Source organism: Schistocerca piceifrons, chromosome 1 (genome assembly GCF_021461385.2).
Source record: "Schistocerca piceifrons isolate TAMUIC-IGC-003096 chromosome 1, iqSchPice1.1, whole genome shotgun sequence".
NCBI classification, from domain to species: domain Eukaryota; kingdom Metazoa; phylum Arthropoda; class Insecta; order Orthoptera; family Acrididae; genus Schistocerca; species Schistocerca piceifrons.
This window is the reverse complement of record NC_060138.1, coordinates 1,002,778,169-1,002,797,386: the sequence shown is the minus strand read 5'-3', so window position 1 is coordinate 1,002,797,386 and position 19,218 is coordinate 1,002,778,169. Positions and strand designations below refer to the sequence as shown.

Below are 19,218 nucleotides of genomic sequence, written 5' to 3'. Positions count from 1 at the left end.
TTCCCATTACAGGACAATTCATGGGAGTCGTCCCATACCCCACGCTATCTGTGATGAAGCTACTTCTGAACTCAGCAAATTAGAACAAATCAGAGTTTTGAAACCCAATTCTGCAAGTCAATGGGCATCTCCTCTTAAGATAAGAAAAGCAAACAGGAAGATAAGACTTTAGGCATATTCTAATGCTACCATTAATGCTCGAACAGTAATGGATTCCTTCCCGCTTCCTCATATTGATAAGCTTAAGGATAGCCTAGCACGTGGAAGATTCTTTTCAAAAAATTATTTTGGCAATGCTTTTCTTCAGCTTTCCCTGGATAAGGAGGAAAAAGAAAAAAAATGGTGGTTAACATGCACATTGGCTTTTAACATACCAGTTTTAACATCACGGGTCAATACGCAATAGCATTTACGGGAGCGCGTTTCGTCACAGGTTTATTTGGTAAGCCTGATAGCGTTACGGAGATGTTTAGCAAACTCAAGTGGCAGACTCTGCAAGAGAGGCGCTCTGCATCACGGTGTAGCTTGTTGTCCAGGTTTCGAGAGGGTGCGTTTCTGGATGAGGTATCGAATATATTGCTTCCCCCTACTTATACCTCCCGAGGAGATCACCAATGTAAAACTAGAGAAATTCGAGTGCACATGGAGGCTTTCCGGTAGTTGTTCTTCCCGCGAACCAGACGTGACTGGAACAGGAAAGGGAGGTAGTGACAGTGGCACGCAAAGTGGCCTCCGCCACACACTGTTGGGTGGCTTGCAGAGTGTAAATGTAGATGTAGATGTATTGCACTACTTTGCTGTGCGGATCTAAGCTTTGGAGCCGGTGGCAGTGATAGAAAAAGTCACTTGTATCTTAGCGTGACTCATTCTCACCTGTATGTGCACTTTATCTATCATCATAAATATAAGACGACTTCAGTCTTTTGCAACTGAAATTTATTCTTATGTGCCAGACATTTTCCACATATTCCTATTAGTCACCTTCAGTAATGATTTTTATTGTTTATGGTAGACTGTGAATTAGTTTGACTGTCTTCTGTTGTTGCTTTTCTGGTTATAGAGAATATTTTGATTTTTAATTGTGTCCTCCTGTATGAAACATTTTTCCTGTAGAGAGAGCATGTCTTTTCTTTTGTTGTTGTGTGAGTAAATGATAATGAGTGAGAGTGTGTATGTGGGACATACATAAAGATTCAATATCATATCATGTACAGCATTGCATAAGTGTGTCATGGGAAAGCTGCATTTTCCCCACCTTGCTGATTTATGCCCAAGGGTACTTGCTTTTGTAGGAAGGCAGCCAGAATAGTCGTTTGTAGAGTAATCTTTTTCTAAAGTTATTTCAAGATTAGTGTTTGTTTGGTTTTATTAAACATTTTATTAATATTTGCATGATGAAGTGACAAATGCATCTGTGAATAATGATTGGCGTAGGACAGTTTTAGTGCAAAAATGATCTCAAAAGATTTTTTTGATTGCCTGGTCATTTCTAACAACCAATCAGAGTTAAACATTTCCGTGCATTGGAAGTAATTATAGGCTCTGGAAGGAATGGCATTAGTCAGTCGCTAGTCAGCTATTGGACTTGTTGGTCACATTGAACGCTTCCGACTTTATTATGTGTAAAATGAAGAAATAATTGGCTTCTCGCATTCAGATTTTGTGGCCATAATATCAGTTGCATTTACAGACAATTCTGTGAAGTTTGGACGTTTTTGCATTGTTTTGTTGGAAAGAGAACCGCATGTGAACTTTTGGCCTTTGTAAAATTCCGCATGGCATGTTTCATATTCATCCATGGAATATTTTGTGAGCACTTTCTTTATTAGATATCCACTGTAAAAGGACCGAATGTGAAACTCATATTGTAGCAGAGTAATGACTGTGAATCGCATAATAATTCGAGTCTGACTAAAGTACATTCCTGGCAGCCTCCTGTGTGTGTGTGTGTGTGTGTGTGTGTGTGTGTGTGTGTGTGTGTGTGTGTACTGGGTTGTCTGAACTGTGAACTGAGGACAGTGATATTATTCATTAATTAAATGTGGGCTGTTGGCAAGTTTTAATTTGAACCTAAAGAAATAAAAGAACCTGTTGCAGAATTCTGACATTTTTCTAAAGAGCTGAGGCAATCGCCATCGACCAGAAAATTGTTACAAGATATTACAGGATAGTTTTGACGGTGTTTTTCTTAAACGCTGCTTTTAATGCCGCCTGAACAGTATCTACATATGCTGAGAAACTGGCTGGCGATCAGATGCCGTTCTGAGGTAGGTGGAATTTGTGCATTGCACAGTACGAAGAGAGAGAGTGATCAAACCACTACACCACACCACAACCATAACCCCCCATGCCACACAGTGCCTTCCCCACGGAAGTGTCTCCACTCCTGCATCATTTCAATACTTTCTTGAACAAGTGACATCGTAAGTTCTGTCCCTGTTGAAATTAATTAGATGACATTGGTGTATCCGGAGAAACACCGGACCACCATCTCAAAAATATGCAGTCTCTTTTTCCAGTTTCAATTGATAATAGTCCTCTTGTAATTTACAGAAATTTTCACTTTTCGAGGTACATGTCATTGATGCCCATGGCACTCACCCCTCAATTAAGCATTTAGAGGCTATAAAGAGACTGTATTCTCCCACAAATGTAGAACTCCAAGCTGTCCTTCCTTTGCAGACTACATCAAATTCATTCTAAATGCAGTGAAAATACCTGCTCCTTTCCATTGTCTCAGACACAAAAATGTTCCTTTTAAATAGACTGGCGAATGCCAACAATCTTTTCCAAAACTGAAATATGCATTGCTCAACTGCCCTTGTCTTATTCATTTCGACCCGCAAAAACCAGTAGTGTTTGCAGCTGACACGTCGCCACATGGAATAGGGGCAGTTTGTCCACACAGTTGGCAAAACTGAATGCCCTCTAAGCATGTGTGTCCAAGGCACTGAACAAGGCACAACTCAATTACAGTCGGCTGGAGAAGGAAGTTTTACCCATACTTTACCATCTCAAAATATTTCATCAATACCTGCAAGATGGAAAATTTTTCCTTCTGACTCATCATAAGCCACTGACTGATCTTTCTTATACAGCAGAAGATTTATCTGATCTTACAGAACAGAAACTGCAACACTGGTTGCCACACTCATGCTCATAAATTAACGATAATGGATACATGGTGAAACAACACAATGGTGGATGGTTTGCGGGTTTAAATCACCTCGGGGTATGACCATGCATGGTAGCACTGGCAGCAGTCCACATACGCAGAGGTGCATTGGTACATGTAAGAGTACAGTGCAGCAAGTAAATGTGCAAACGTTTTCAGACATGCTAATGGCGACTGTGTGTTGAAAATGGCTCAAAGAACACATATTGATAACGTTATGAGGGGTAGAATACTAGGGTGACTGGACGCTGGTCAAACACAGCAGGTCGTAGCACTGGCCCTCCGTGTGCCACAAAGTGTGATCTCAAGATTTTGGCAACGATTCCAGCAGACACGAAACGTGTCCAGGCGCTACAGTATGGGGCGTCCACAGCGTACAACACCAAAAGAAGACTGATATCTCACCAACAGTGCCCACAGACTGCCACGGAGTACTGTAGGTAGCCTTGCTCAGGACCTTACCACAGGCACTGGAACAGTTGCCTCCAGACACACAGTCTACAGACAACTGAACAGACATGGTTTATTTGCCCGGAGACCTGCAAGGTGCATTCCACTGACCCCTGGTCACAGTAGAGCCTGTAAAGCCTGGTGTCAAGAACACTGTACATCGTCATTGGAACAGTGGTCCCAGGTTATGTTCACAGACGAGTCCAGGTACAGTCTGAACAGTGATTCTCACTGGGTTTTGATCTGGCATGAACCACGAACCAGATACCAACCCCTTAATTTCCTTGAAAGGGACCTGTATGGGCGTCGTGGTTTCATGGTGTGGGGTGGGATTATGATTGGTGCACGTACACCCCTGCATGTCTTTGACAGAGGAACTGTAACAAGTCAGGTGTATCTTCACGTCGTTTTGCACCAGTATGTCCGCCTTTTCAACCTTCCTCCTGATGGATGATAACACACAGTCCCACTGAGCTGCCACTGTGGAGGAGTACCTTGAAACAGATGATATCAGGCGAATGGAGTGGTCTGCCTGTTCTCCAGACCTAAACCACATTGTGCATGGTGATCATATACCATATTGATGTTGGGGTACATGCGCAGGAAACAGTTGTCTTTTGTAGCACATGTATTTCGGGACGATTTTCTCAACTTATCACCAATACCGTGGACTTATAGATCTGTGTTGTGTGTGTTCCCTATGTGCCTATGTCATTAGTGCCACTTTTGTGTAGTGCCATGTTGTATGGCACCACATTCTGCAATTATCCTTAATTTATGAGCACGAGTGTATTTCTTTCCTATTATCAACATGAAATTCTTTAACACCCTATGGCACAGCATGCTAAAGCAAACACACTGTCTTGCTTACATAAGGGAAATGATCTGGATTTCTATGCATCACAAGTTTCTTTTCTTTGAACTGATTGTTCTGTTTACAAGCACTCCAAACTTTTCCCATTGTTTCTCAGCAGATCGCCCAGGTTACTGAACTTGGTCACTAAGAATGCTGAAGTAGTACATTTGGATGAGTTGGCTTCAATCAAAAATAAATTTCAGATGCAGTAGTTTCCAAATATCATGCACAACGCAACAGCCTCTCTCTTCAGAATGGTGTAATTTTATTGCACTGTCCTGAAGAACAGCGCGAGTCCTGATTCCGGCATCTATGCAATAATGTGTGCTGGAACTACAACATAGAGGACTCGAGAATCTTTAGAACTGAACAGGTAGTGCTCCAGCATTGTATGTGGCTCACGCTGGATAAAAAAAGACGATATGACTTCCCACTGGTGCGTGCACATGCGCGAATCCAGCAACACCACAACAAAAATTTTGTCCAATTTGCCTAGACCTGATACTCCTTGGCATCATAGTCATACAGTTTTGATGGTCCCTTCTGGAATATAACATCAATCATCATTATCAATGCATACAGCAAATACCCTTTCGTCTTTCCAATGCTCTCTACTACTACAGTTGACCACTATCACAGCACTCACTCCTGTTTTGTTTACAAGGTTTGTCACAAACAATTGTTTAGGACAATGGTCTGCAATTTTCTTTATCATAATTTCAACAAATTTGCCAACATAATGGAATTCAAAATATCTGAATGGCACTGTTCCCACCTCAATCGAACAGTGAAGCTGAATGTTTAGCCTGCACTTTGAAGACTAAGATGTCCAAAGTTCATGCTCTGCACTAGAGGAAAAATGCTTTATTTTTGTTGTTTATGAGCACCTATCACACTATGCCTACTCACAATGCTTCAACAGCTAAACTCTTACATGGGTCACCGGCACTGCCCTCTGCTGCATGTTTTCTTCTGTATCTATATCAAGCCACATAACTGGAAATCTGGCACTTTCAATCAGATGTCTGGCTGCACTCACTCATTATACCATCCATGGCGCATCAGGCACCTGCCGACAGCCGCCTGTAACCTAGCCTGCTGCCCATAGGCAGCCCTTGCCAGTACCTAACGCCCAGGCACATGGGTCTTTTGACTTTTCTGCCATGGAGATTGACCCCTACCTGCCTGCCTGCCTGCCTATGCAGTCATTGATAGCTCCACAGCCACCAGCTGCTGCACCCGTTGGCATTTACAGTGCCGCTGCAGGGACGTCCTATCTCCAATTTCTCAGCAGGTTTTCCTGGTGGTTCGCAAGACAAATGTCAAGATGCAGTTTAGTTGGTACCATTCTGCAATCAGTAGCACTACGGCACAGACTTTACCTAATTGTCACCCGCACTTCACTATGCGACAACAGCGCACAATTTAGGGAGAGAGGAATGCGGTATCGACAGAATTTTCTACTACCGCATGCATGCCACATTCCACTTATAGCTATGTGAGCGAGCACATTTAAATCTCCCGCCAGCACGCTGCTGCCAGGCTAGCTCACTCTTCTCATTGTTCGCTATTCTCTGATGGGTTCAGCCACACGTGCACAATTGTTACATGCACACACACCCCAACAGAGAATGCTTCCTTGATGTGACCTCAATACTGCGACCAATTAGTCGGCACGTCATTTAAAGCAGCCACAACTCCGAGCTTCACCCCAGATTCCGTGCATTTATAGAATTAGTATTAAAATGGAAGACTGCAGGAAGGACAATTACATCGACGTAGCACAATGCTACAAAGCAATACTAATATTCAGAGATTTATCTGAATGTATGAACTTTCAAGAACATTACTCTCATTTATACAGCACCACAAAAGAACCTACACTAATACAAAGTTATGTCTATCTCTGTTATTAGTGTTCATTTCGTAACACCAAATCATAAATAGTTCAAGATCCATGTGACGATAGAGAAACTGAGAACGACATGCTTATGCTGATATTATGAGGACAACACAAATACCCAGTTGAGAATGACAGTAGTGCTCCTAGTGGCCTCGCAGTGAACTTCAAACAAGGGAAAACATGATGCAAAAATCTACATCTACATTTACATACATACTCCACAAGCCACCATACGGTGCATGGCGGAGGGTACCGTGTACCACTACTAGTTATTTCCCTTCCTGTTCCACTTGCAAACAGAGTGAGGGAAAACGACTGTCTATATGCCTCCGTATGAGGCCCAATTTATCTTAACTTCGTGGTCCTTATGCGCAATGTATGTTGGTTGCAGTAGAATTGTGTGGCAGTCAGCTTTAAATGCTGGTTTTCTCAATTTTCTGAACAGCATTTCTTGAAAAGAGCGTTGCCTTCCCTCCAGGGATCCCCATTTGAGTTCTCAGTGCGTCTCCATAACACTTGTATGGTGTTTGAAACTACTGGTAACAAATCTAGCAGCATGCCTCTGAATTGCTTCAATATCTTCTTCCAAACCAACATGGTACAGATCCCAAACACTCCAGCAGTACTGAAGAATAGGTCGCACCAGCATTCTATACGCAGTGTAGTCTCCTTCACATGTGAACCACTCTCTCCTACAATTCTCCCAATAAACTGAAGTCGACTATTCGTCTTTCCTAATACAATTCTCACATGTTCATTCAATTTCTTATCACTTTGCAATATTTACATCCAGATATTTAAACAAGCTGACTGCCAAGCAGAAAACTAGTAATACTGTAACCCAACATTTATATGTTTGTTCCTCCTACTCATCCTCATTGGCTTACATTTTTCCACATTTAGTGCTAGCTGCCATTCACTGAACCAACTAGAAATTTCACCTACATCGTCTCTTATCTTCCTACAGTCACCTAACTTCAACAACTTACTGTACAGGTCAGCATCATCAGCAAACAACCACAGCTTGCTGCCCACCCTAACTACCAAATCAAAAAGTATATAGAGAACAAGAGGGATCCTATCACACTTTCATGGGACACACTTGATGATACCCTGATCTCTAATGAACACTCACTGTCAAGAACAACATATTGGGTTCTATTACTTAAGAAAGCTTCGAGCCACTTACATATGCATGAACTTATGCCATATGCTCGCACCTTCGTTAACAGGCTGCAATTGGGCACCGTATCAAATGGCTTCTGGAAATCTAGAAATATGGCACCTGCCTGATGCCCTTCATCCATAGTTCACATCATGTGAAAAAAAGGGCAAGCTGAGTTTTGCACGAGCGATGCTTTCTAAAATCTAGCTTATTCGTGGACATAAGCTTCTCTGTCCCAATTAAGTTTATTGTATTTGAACTGAGAGTATGTTCAGGGATTCTACAGCAAACTGGAGTTAAGGATACTGGTCTGTAATTTTGTAGGTCCTTTCTTTTTACCCTTCTTATATACTGGAGCCAACCTGAGCTTTTTTTTAGTCACTTAGGACTTTTGGTGCTGGGCAAGGGATTCCAATTAATGCAGGCTAGGTAAGGTGCCAATGCCATGCCATAAAGTACTCTTTGTAAAACCAAACTGGGAATCCATTCAGACCTGGTTATTTATTTGTTTAAATGATTCTCCTGTGCGAACAATTTCTTGAACCTAAAATTTAAAACGTCTGCTTTCCTTTTGCTATCTTCAACTGCCACACTAGACTGGTCAACAAGGGACTGAATGGAAGCCTCAGACCCACTTAGCAATTTTACATACGACCAAAATTTTCTCTGGTTCTCTGTCAGATCTTTTGCCTAGTTGTGACGGTGGTGGTAGTTGTATGCTCCGCACATAGATTGGGGGGGGGGGGGGGAAGGAACATTCTTGTAGAATATCTAATGTACGTCACTTTCATACTGGGAATCATTTTCACTAGAAGTCACTGTTTCCGAGTTATTCAAGAAAAACAAAAAAGTTACCGCCCATACCCCCCCCCCCCCCCCCTCATCCCAGTGCTCACACCCCACCTGTCAGGATTTTTAGTATGTTGTTAAGGGCTCTTACCACTGTATGATTTGTGACTACATGATTTTTTTTGTTGACTTGATTTAAGAGTGCCTCTGATTGAATGTGCTTCTTGGTATCATCTAACGACCACTGGTTCAGCAATTTTAACAACTCTACAAAATATTTACTTCCAAACTGTAGCATATAAGCCTAAAGAGCATATTGCAGAGGCCTTTTGGGGGCCATGCAATGTATACTTGACAACATTACAGACAGGATTGACAAGGTACTTATAATAGAAGTAAAATCTAAAGTAACTAATCTCGCTTCACAGCAAGACTCTCGGCATAGTTTCTACAGTATGGGCACTGCAATATAGCAGGTAGTTGCAAGAGTAAATAATTGGTAACTTCTAGCAACCATGCAAGAGGAAATGAGCCCCAAGCCCCACCTCCTCTGCAGATCAGCCAGCAAGCACCCACATTCTGATTTTCTGTGAAAGCATAATTCTGGTGTTGAGAGATTCATACTCTGACTCCATAATGTACCAGCAATAGTCTCTTCACTTATTTCAAAATGAAAAACAAACATAATGAGCTATGCACAATGTAAAGCAAAGTGCAGCGCACAAAACATTTGATAAAGACTACTACTGTACAACTGCTTGATGAGGCTAGCAACATCACAATTTCCACTGATATCTTATGCAAACGTACTTCATAATGCACCATTAAGCTATAGAGCCCTCAGTTTTTCATTACAGTAACACAAACATTTGTGTTTCTTTGTTCTAAGATGTTAAATCTCACTGCTAACTCCTACACTGCCACAGATAGCATACATCTTACAAGCACAATGGCATGTTGTACGGACATAGGTGAAATCTTTACTTAGCAAAGATGTTCTTACATACATTCTCTTTCTGAACTGGGCTTCACCAGATGATGCATAATACCAGTAACCAAAAACTGGTTACTTCTTCAATATTTATATGTAGAAAATAAAGCTATTTCAAACCCTCTCCCATAAAATAGCTCATCAGGGTACAATTCACTATGAAATCACATTTATTACCCCCCCCCCCCTCCCCCCCTTGCATTCTGAGGCAGAATTCATACCTATATTCACATTTATCACTAATGCAAATTTTTCAGGTCCCACGTTATTGTAGAAAGGAAACTGTTAGACTGAACTATATTTTGTAAGAATTTTCTTGTGATAGAACTTACCTGCAAACGATCTTTCAATGCCAGTGCCTTCACAATACTTTTTTCTTAAATGAAAACTATTTAAAATTATTGACAAACGAAGTTTTACTTCAGCATATAGCTGCACCTTATAATTGTATCACCAAAAATGATATACAATGCCCTAAAGTTGATAAGGATTATTTCATTACCAGTTAGCAGAACTGATTTTGCAAGTCATTACACTTCAGGCAAACTGTTTATGAAAGATTAACATCAAACACTGGTGTGCCTTGTATGCCTTTCACTGTGAGACTGTATCTGCTTGAAGGGATAGTAATCACAACTTTGAGTGAAACTAACTGCATATTAAACTAAAAAAGCAAATTCAGTTCCAAGTAATAAGAGGGCTTTCTTGAAACCTTCAACACAACCTGAGATTATAAAAAGTGTGAATATAAGCATGATTCATGTCAAAGTATGATGAAATACAATTACAGGTAATGTTTTGACATAACTGTAATAGCAGTTGAGACATTTGTATTTTCTATTCCTCCTGCAAGATCATATCATCCCAGCCAATTCCTTATCCGAGATGAAACACCTCCCAACCATTTCACAGCCTCCAGAAATAGTCTTAAGTCAATTTGAGCCAAATCAAGACTGTGATCCCCCCCCCCCCCCTTTCAATCAAAGTTGTCAAATTGATACACCAGGATTTCAATGAACATTGTTATGCAGCATCAAACACCACAATGACAACACACTATTTTTAATGGATCAGTGTTAGGAGAATTATGTAATATGCAACTTCACCAATTGTCATCTCGGTCAGCATGTAGTGACAAACAAAATTTCATTTTAGTCTATGAAGATTGTTAGCATAAGCCTTTTGTTGCTGAATATATGTTTGAACTTTCGTCCCTCATTTGGGGAGTCACTACATTGCTCTTTTTAAACTGTTAAAAAATTTTCACTGTTCATCATAATTTTGTCACTCTTTCCCCTTCTAATGCATGAGAACTGTTAACACTGGACCCATCTGTCAAGGTTCATATGGCACCAAAATATATTTACCTCGAACACCAACCAAAGTTCTCAGTGGCTTTTGCTAGTAAATGAAACTTAATACTTTCAGTCAATCAAATAGATTCAACAGCTTATGGAGAAACATGTACAGCACCAGACAGGCATCCTGGCTATTTACAATGCAAATAATGAATGACAGTTAGGAAGATAATTAGTTTGTCACATCCAGGACCACTTCATCTGTGCACCTTATAATGGTAATTATCGTGCCTGTCAGGCACACTGATTTTGCTGTACATTAATGAATTAATTTTTTTAACTACATTTCCTTTCAAGAAGCTAGATGCCCCTTTAATACCCACAATAATTAAGCCTTTTACATAAAATAAAACTCAGTTCCTCAGCAGCAATTCAATGTGTCTTTTTCAAGCCTTGTTACATGTAGTACCAGCACCTTATAGATAAAAAAATGAAGTAATATTCCAAACAATGGTTTCATCAGATTTCAGATCAAAGCTCTATTTATTACAAAAAATGTGAGCCTATCTTTATTCTACGAATCTCTCTTTGGTTTTCAAATACTAAAGTAAAGCTTCTATAAATTAACAGCTTTACCTTGGAGCAAGTAACCATCATTCCATTGTTGAACCTTAAGTGAAGCACAGCTTCACAATGATGTATTAATGTGTTCACCATTTCACCTGTTTCTACTTCCCATACTCTAACTGTTGAATCACTTGAGCCGCTGATGATGACTTTATCATCATACTGCAAGCACAATACAGAACCTGTGTGACCTGTCAGGACCTGAAAAAAAACAAAACATATCTAACATTAACAAATCACAAAACAGGAAACTCTCACAAAATTTTTACTTATACGATTATCATGATCAGCTTACACACAATACAACAGTTGTTATTGGGTGAAAAATAGCTGCTACTATTACTTTATCTTATATTCTTCCAAAAACTTGCATAACGAACAGTACTCGAAGGTAGACTTAATTTAAATGTTGCAGAGATTTCAGACTGCTTCCAGGCAATTATAGCCACCGACAAAAGAATTTGTTACAAATCATACAAAAATTTCTATTCTAAGCTGAGTCTCCTCAACCAGGAATTTTTTTTATCACGTGACAATTTAATAAGACACCAACTAAGGGAAGTATGGTCACTGGAGGAAAATTGTGAAAGTATAGAGTACAACAAAAGAAAGTCAGTGACTTTACTGCATAAAGCAAAATGAATTTATATATGACAATATTCCGTGAAGTCACAAATAAAGCTCACCTATTTAAAATTATGTCACACAACATAGCAGCAACATAGCAGCTCTAGTTTTGGTATAGAACAGAAATACATTTCAGAAAATTAAATGCTATTCATATTGCAATGAAATTTTCCAGACATGAGAAATGACCATGTCAGAGGATTGAGGACTCTTACCTTTCTGTACCTTCTACATATTAAGAAAGAAATTTCTTTTTCAACCTTTCATTCCCAGGACTGGTGATGCTGCTTAACACTTCCTCACGCACACTTCACACTTCAAAGAGGGACGAGATCAGGCGTGTGAAGTGTAGTTGTAGCAATTTTATTTTCGAAGGGTGCAAGTTAACTCACTGCAGGTCAGACCTACACTGGCTTAAACCTCACCCCCCCCCCCCCCCCCCCCTACAGGGAGCTTCTAGGTCCAAAACATGTCTATTCCTGGCTGCAGCAGAAAGGCAGCCGCTAGTGTCTGCAGGTGTTACATTTAGTCTGCTGAGCAAACTGAGTATTCCTTCTGCTTCTCTAGACACTTCAAGCTCACAACTGGATCAGAAAGTATTCTCGAAATGACACACTATAATGAAATATTACTTAGATTTAAGTGTAGCCGACAAACAAGGGTCACTGTAGTGGCACACTTAACTGAGGCTTTACTATTGCTGATGTCTGCCTTTTGAGTTATGGAAAATATGATGTGCTCACGCAATCTCTATTATAAAAATCAACCTGGGTTTCGCAAAACAAATTTCGCAAACAAAACAAATTTCGCAAACAAAACAAATTTCACAAACAAAACAAATTTCACAAACAAAACAAATTTCACAAACAAAACAAATTTCACAAACAAAACAAATTTCACAAACAAAACAAATTTCACAAACAAAACAAATTTCACAAACAAAACAAATTTCACAAACAAAACAAATTTCACAAACAAAACAAATTTCACAAACAAAACAAATTTCACAAACAAAACAAATTTCACAAACAAAACAAATTTCACAAACAAAACAAATTTCACAAAACTCAGCTTGCTCTGTTTCTTCCTAAAATGTAGTGCACTCTACACAAGAGCATCCAGATTGGTGTCGTGTTCCTTGACTTCCAGAAGCCATTTGATACAGTTCCACAGAGATGTTCAATGAACAAAATAAGAGCTTATCAATTACTGGGCCACATTTATGAATTGATGTAAGACTTTCTGGCAGATATAACTGAACAAAATAATTATTGGGACAAAACGAACAGATGTAGAGATAATTTCTGAAGCAATATAGGGCCATTACTGTAAACAATCTACCTGGAAGCTACATTAGGCAATTCACAGATTATGCTGTTACCTGCAGGAAGACTTAAGTGAAATGCTGAAAGACCTGTACATAATTGACAATTGGTGCAGGGACTGGTGGTAGAACTCCAGTGGCAGTTGCTACAAGGGACGCGTTGTGAATCATCATGGAGAAGTTTAGAGGTGCAATATTGAAATTCTACGAACATCCATTCCCAACTTCTGTCTCTCAAAATGACCTTGATCAGAAAATCATAAAAATTATAGCTTATATGGAGATTTATTTAGTCTCTCTTGCCATACATAATTCACAGTGGCACGCATGGTCAGGTACCTCACACAGAGAGAGAGAGAGAGAGAGAGAGAGAGAGAGAGAGAGAGAGTAAAGGTAACAACTATATAGTAGTTGTCATAGTCTTGGTAATGTAATATGCATGCTTGCAAGGGCAGAGAGGGAAGGACGTTTTAGCTCTGAGCTGAAGAAGCACAATATCCAATAGCTTAGCAACAACAATTTCCATTTTGTTTATGTCTGTCAGTGCTTCAATGCCCACACTTTGATGATTAATTTTTGTGTGTTCCATCCAGGACTTCAAAGTAACAAGTAAATTAGCACACTGTTATGGATGTGGGTTCTATAATCTGCGAACTGTTAACCTACATACATCAAGAAATGTTTTATTTCTGTGTGTCATATTGTCACACTTGGTCTGAGAAAGGAAAAACACTTCCCGAAGACAGCATTATGTGAATATATCTTAACCCATTTTTAGAAGTATTTAAGATATTTTTCTTCTTTTTCAATAATGTATTAATAATGCAAGTTTTCTGCCAATAAGCCCATTTCTCTGTAAGCATATGTGTCATTTTCCCCATTAAACACATAAACCCATGTAATTATTACTCTGTTTTCACACCAAGTCATCTCAGCTCTCTTTGCAATAATTTAAGAGCCTTTAAGATTCCAACATGTAAGGCGCACATCACTTAAAAGATTTTTAGGGAAAAAAACTCTCATTTAATACATCTACTGCAAAACAATTATAACATACATGCATGTATATCAAATATATACGCATGTAAGTAGGAAAAAGTGCTTACCTTTTAATTTGCATCCTCAATGCCCCAAAAATTCATCCTCAGACCTGAAGGAAGATATACTTGAAGCCACCATGTCAGAATCTGAATCCTCATACAATAAATTATCCTCTGTACCATCCAGTGCATTACTGATTCCACACTTCTTAAATGATTTAATCACCGTTTCAGTTTTTGACGAGTCCCATGAACCTTTGGTCCACTCACAAACTTGAAAAATGCAAGGTCTCTTCCTCCTTCCTGACAGTGTACTTTCAATATTTGTAGATTGCATCCATCTGATCCACTCCTCCTTTGTAACTTCCCTAAATGGTCTGTTCAAGCTTACATCTATTGCTTGAAGTGGACTAGTTAGCCCTTCTGGAACTTCAGGTAACCTAGTTTTCAATTCATTCAGTCTTATTTTTAACTTCCTCTGTTCTGTGAGAATGAAACTGATCAAATGCTAACACTGTAGACTTCTTCAATGAGGCTCCAGGTCACATAGACCAAATTTTATCCATCCACAAGCTCCTTCCTACTCCATCTATCCATCCAGCCATTATTGTGTACATGGGCTAATACCCTTTTGTCAACCGCTCTATAAAAAGTGGCTTTCTTTCGAAGAAAGAAAGGTGGTGGCAATTTTGTCCCATCAGCATAGCAGGATAAAATGACTGTAGTCTTTTCATGAGCTGAAGTTTTAACAATAATTCTTTTTGTGCTATTGGAATACACAGTTCTGTTAGAAGGCACATCAAACATTAGTGGAGCCTTGTCACTGTTTCCTCTCAGTGAAAGTTCAAACTTTTCTGTTTCTCTCACGTTAATGACAAATCTATGAAATTCAAAAATTTCTTCTTCACACTTGGTTGGCATCTTCTGTGATATTTGTGTCTCTGCCCACATACAAAGCTGATGAATCTTCATACAGCTTTAACACACAATGTTTATCCAGGAAAATTGGTGATGCCTTGTTAGTGGATATTGCTTTCACTTTTTGAATGATCATTTTTGCAGAAATTTAAATTCTCATTCACCTGTTCTCTAAAATCCAAGTATTGGGTTCTGCTTCAAGTTTTGGCCATTTAGCAGTGCCACTTCTCGGATTATGTTTATTGCTAGGTTCTTTCTTCAAAAGATTTTCCCGATTCTGCAAAGACCTTATTTTCTTCAGCTGGAGTTGGTCTGAAACACCTCTCTGTAGTCCTGTTCCCACACTCTCCAGCAAATGCAATCACTTGCAGCTTAAATGCTATTGTACAGCAATGGCATTTTTCAGCCACAGTTTGTAAATAAAACCACAATACAGTTATGACCAGTAGAGCTCCAGACTAAGAACAACAATATTTGATGCCTGAACATCCAGTGAACACACTACAACCAAAATGCCCAAAATTCACAAGGAAACTGACAATGAATAGCTTCAAGCCCATTTTGAATAAATGTAGCATATCAACATCTACCTTAACTTGCCACTAGTAAATAAGACGCGCACAGTTTTTGTTCTATTTTCAAAAAGAAAAAAGTATGTCTTATTAGTCAACAAATATGGTAACTACAATTACTGGGACTTCTTTTCACTAGAAAGTTACTTATAGTTCAAATTTTCTACATTAACTCCAACCAATTTTCTCTGTTTTGGAAACTAGTCCTCTTATTGCCAATAGGTTTTATTTATTTCAGGTTTCCTTTTTAATTTTGAATATGGCACTAGTCTCTTTTCACAACAGTGATAATGTTTAATCTTTATGACTATCATGCCACAGGCTCAATGCAGTGTGCTCCTTAACGTATTTGTTGATTACATGAGGCCATCTGACTGACTGCAGCCTTAAGAGGAAGACAACTGAACCCATCATATTGACTATTAGTAAACTTAAATATAAATGCATTAGGCAAGCAGCAGAGGTAAAAAAAATTGCTTGTTGAATTTTAAACTTGAGAATTTCATCAATTACGAGAGATATTGATATCAGATAAAGGAAATCAAATAAAAATGCGTTATACCGATGTGCACTGCAGTGTACTTCTGTCCCATATTTTAATTGTGTTGTCTCTTAGACCAGATACTATCTTGTGGTCATCATACTGCAAACAGTATACACCTTTAGAGTTCTCCGACCTGCAGTTAATTCTCTGCAGGTTATGTCTTCCCATTCTCCAATTGTTTTCTATACTCTGCACAAAACAAAGCCACAGGTAAGTGTCACTGGGTAATTACAGCACATAACAATCTCATGGGCAATGACAAGATCGTACATCTACTCACCTCAATATCCTGAATAATTTTGGGATACAGTGATCGGTAAAATGAGTGATTAGGATGGCTTTCACCAGGCTTGGGCTTGAACAAGTCTTGTATCCTGTAAATACAAAATCAGAAATAAATGAATTATATCAAACTGAACTCTTATTCAATATGCTGAAGAGAGGAAAAAATGTCCTCTCAAACCTACCAGCCTCTCCTTTCAGCCAACCCCCTCCACAGGGAATCTGTTCTTGCCTTCCTTTCAATTAATTTTTTCCACAACATCCCTTCTGAAATAACTCTGTACCATTCTCTACAAACTAATTCAGCAGAGCTCAGTGACTCTGCATCCAGGTAAGACAGTATATTTTCTGCAACATGGTCCAGACCTTTTTCTACCACAGAAAAAGGAAAAGCAATAAGCCCAGTGTAAATTACAACAGAACCAGTTTGAAATCAGAATTACAAAAATGACTTCATACCATATTAGGATCAATACTTACAATAACAACAGTGATATTTTATGCTACAACACACAGACTCAGAAAACAGGAACCCAAACTTCAGAAATTATAACAAATATGTGCAGCAAATAAAACAGTAACATACTTGGTAAAAGTGAAATGAAGTCCCTCTGCAACATGGGTTTCAAATATGTATTTATATGGCCATGCTGATAGTGGCACATGCGTGAGAGCAAGTGCTCCACAAATTCTACTTGATCTTGTTCGCTCCATTTTTCAAACATCTTTAAGCACACTTCTCTTTCAGTCACATACTGTGGTGATGGTTCTTTCTTCCGTGCAGGATCATAGAGTATCGTCATTGGGTACTGAAAAAAAGTGCAAGAAATAATTACTTTTTTCCACAATAAGCAAAGCAGTTGTTGCAAACATCATACAATACAATAACAGCAACAATCTAGTAATTTATTATTTCAAAAGCATGAATGATATCTGCTACTTTTATTTGGCATTTGTAGAAATACTCTTATTTTATAGAAATACTCTTATTTTATAGAAATACTCTTATTTTATAGAAATACTCTTATTTTATAGAAATACTCTTATTTTATAGAAATACTCTTATTTTATAGAAATACTCTTATTTTATAGAAATACTCTTATTTTATAGAAATACTCTTATTTTATAGAAATACTCTTATTTTATAGAAATACTCTTATTTTATAGAAATACTCTTATTTTATAGAAATACTCTTATTTTATAGAAATACTCTTATTTTATAGAAATACTCTTATTTTATAGAAATACTCTTATTTTATAGAAATACTCTTATTTTATAGAAATACTCTTATTTTATAGAAATACTCTTATTTTATAGAAATACTCTTATTTTATAGAAATACTCTTATTTTATAGAAATACTCTTATTTTATAGAAATACTCTTATTTTATAGAAATACTCTTATTTTATAGAAATACTCTTATTTTATAGAAATACTCTTATTTTATAGAAATACTCTTATTTTATAGAAATACTCTTATTTTATAGAAATACTCTTATTTTATAGAAATACTCTTATTTTATAGAAATACTCTTATTTTATAGAAATACTCTTATTTTATAGAAATACTCTTATTTTATAGAAATACTCTTATTTTATAGAAATACTCTTATTTTATAGAAATACTCTTATTTTATAGAAATACTCTTATTTTATAGAAATACTCTTATTTTATAGAAATACTCTTATTTTATAGAAATACTCTTATTTTATAGAAATACTCTTATTTTATAGAAATACTCTTATTTTATAGAAATACTCTTATTTTATAGAAATACTCTTATTTTATAGAAATACTCTTATTTTATAGAAATACTCTTATTTTATAGAAATACTCTTATTTTATAGAAATACTCTTATTTTATAGAAATACTCTTATTTTATAGAAATACTCTTATTTTATAGAAATACTCTTATTTCTTGAAGTTGGTAATGAAAATACCGCTAAACTGAACAAAATGGTACAAGACAAATATAAATGACAGTACAAATATGAAGGTACCGGTTGTGAACCTAACAATATATCAATAATAGATGTGACCATTATTGTTTCTTTGTTCCTGTTCATTTGAAATTCACACAATTCATCAATATGTAGGATTAAGTTTACACAAGACTTCCTTCACATTTTAGACTGAGAACACCTGATATCCATTGTTGGATATCAGTAAACTGAGCTGCCAATAATGAAATGTTTGAAAGGAGGCCATATTTCACAGACATTACATGCCCAACTATTTAAATAAAATCAGAGGTTGTAATCCACATAGCTGCTTGGTGGCATATCACACAAGCATCAATACACACAGCTCGTAAATTGACTCGATTGTAGACATGTTTTCTCCTGTTTATGTTATAATATGTATGAAGCTGTATGATGTTTTACTACTTCTTGTAAATTTAACATTGCACAAACCCACTACATCTTCCAAAGTACAATACATGTTATGACTTAAGTATCCCATGTATACATAGTAGGTATGTTTGATTTTGTAAATAATTTTATTTTACTGTCCTGGATGTGATGATAATAATAATATAGTTTCTTATCCAGAGTTATTGTTCTCCCATGTTCATTCATTCATTCCTTTTTACATAGGTGCAGTGTTTCTCAAATGATGCTGTAGTAAATTAAAAAGTTTAAATCCTAACT

The 19,218-nt window shown here is 37.6% G+C and overlaps 1 protein-coding gene across 4 annotated transcripts in view; it reads right to left on the bottom strand.

Annotated features, from left to right (window-relative positions):
* Nucleotides 1–19,218, bottom strand: part of LOC124794726 (beta-TrCP) — a 115,978-nt gene that overhangs the window by 32,750 nt on the left and 64,010 nt on the right. For all 4 annotated transcript variants that reach the window (XM_047258363.1, XM_047258523.1, XM_047258447.1 and 1 more), the window contains exons 2-6: nt 17,148–17,370; nt 16,747–16,933; nt 16,560–16,653; nt 16,298–16,468; nt 11,264–11,455 (exon numbers count right to left, since the gene is read on the bottom strand). In XM_047258363.1, the coding sequence (XP_047114319.1) occupies nt 11,264–11,455; nt 16,298–16,468; nt 16,560–16,653; nt 16,747–16,933; nt 17,148–17,370 (867 nt within the window). The remainder of the gene's footprint in view (nt 1–11,263; nt 11,456–16,297; nt 16,469–16,559; nt 16,654–16,746; nt 16,934–17,147; nt 17,371–19,218) is intronic.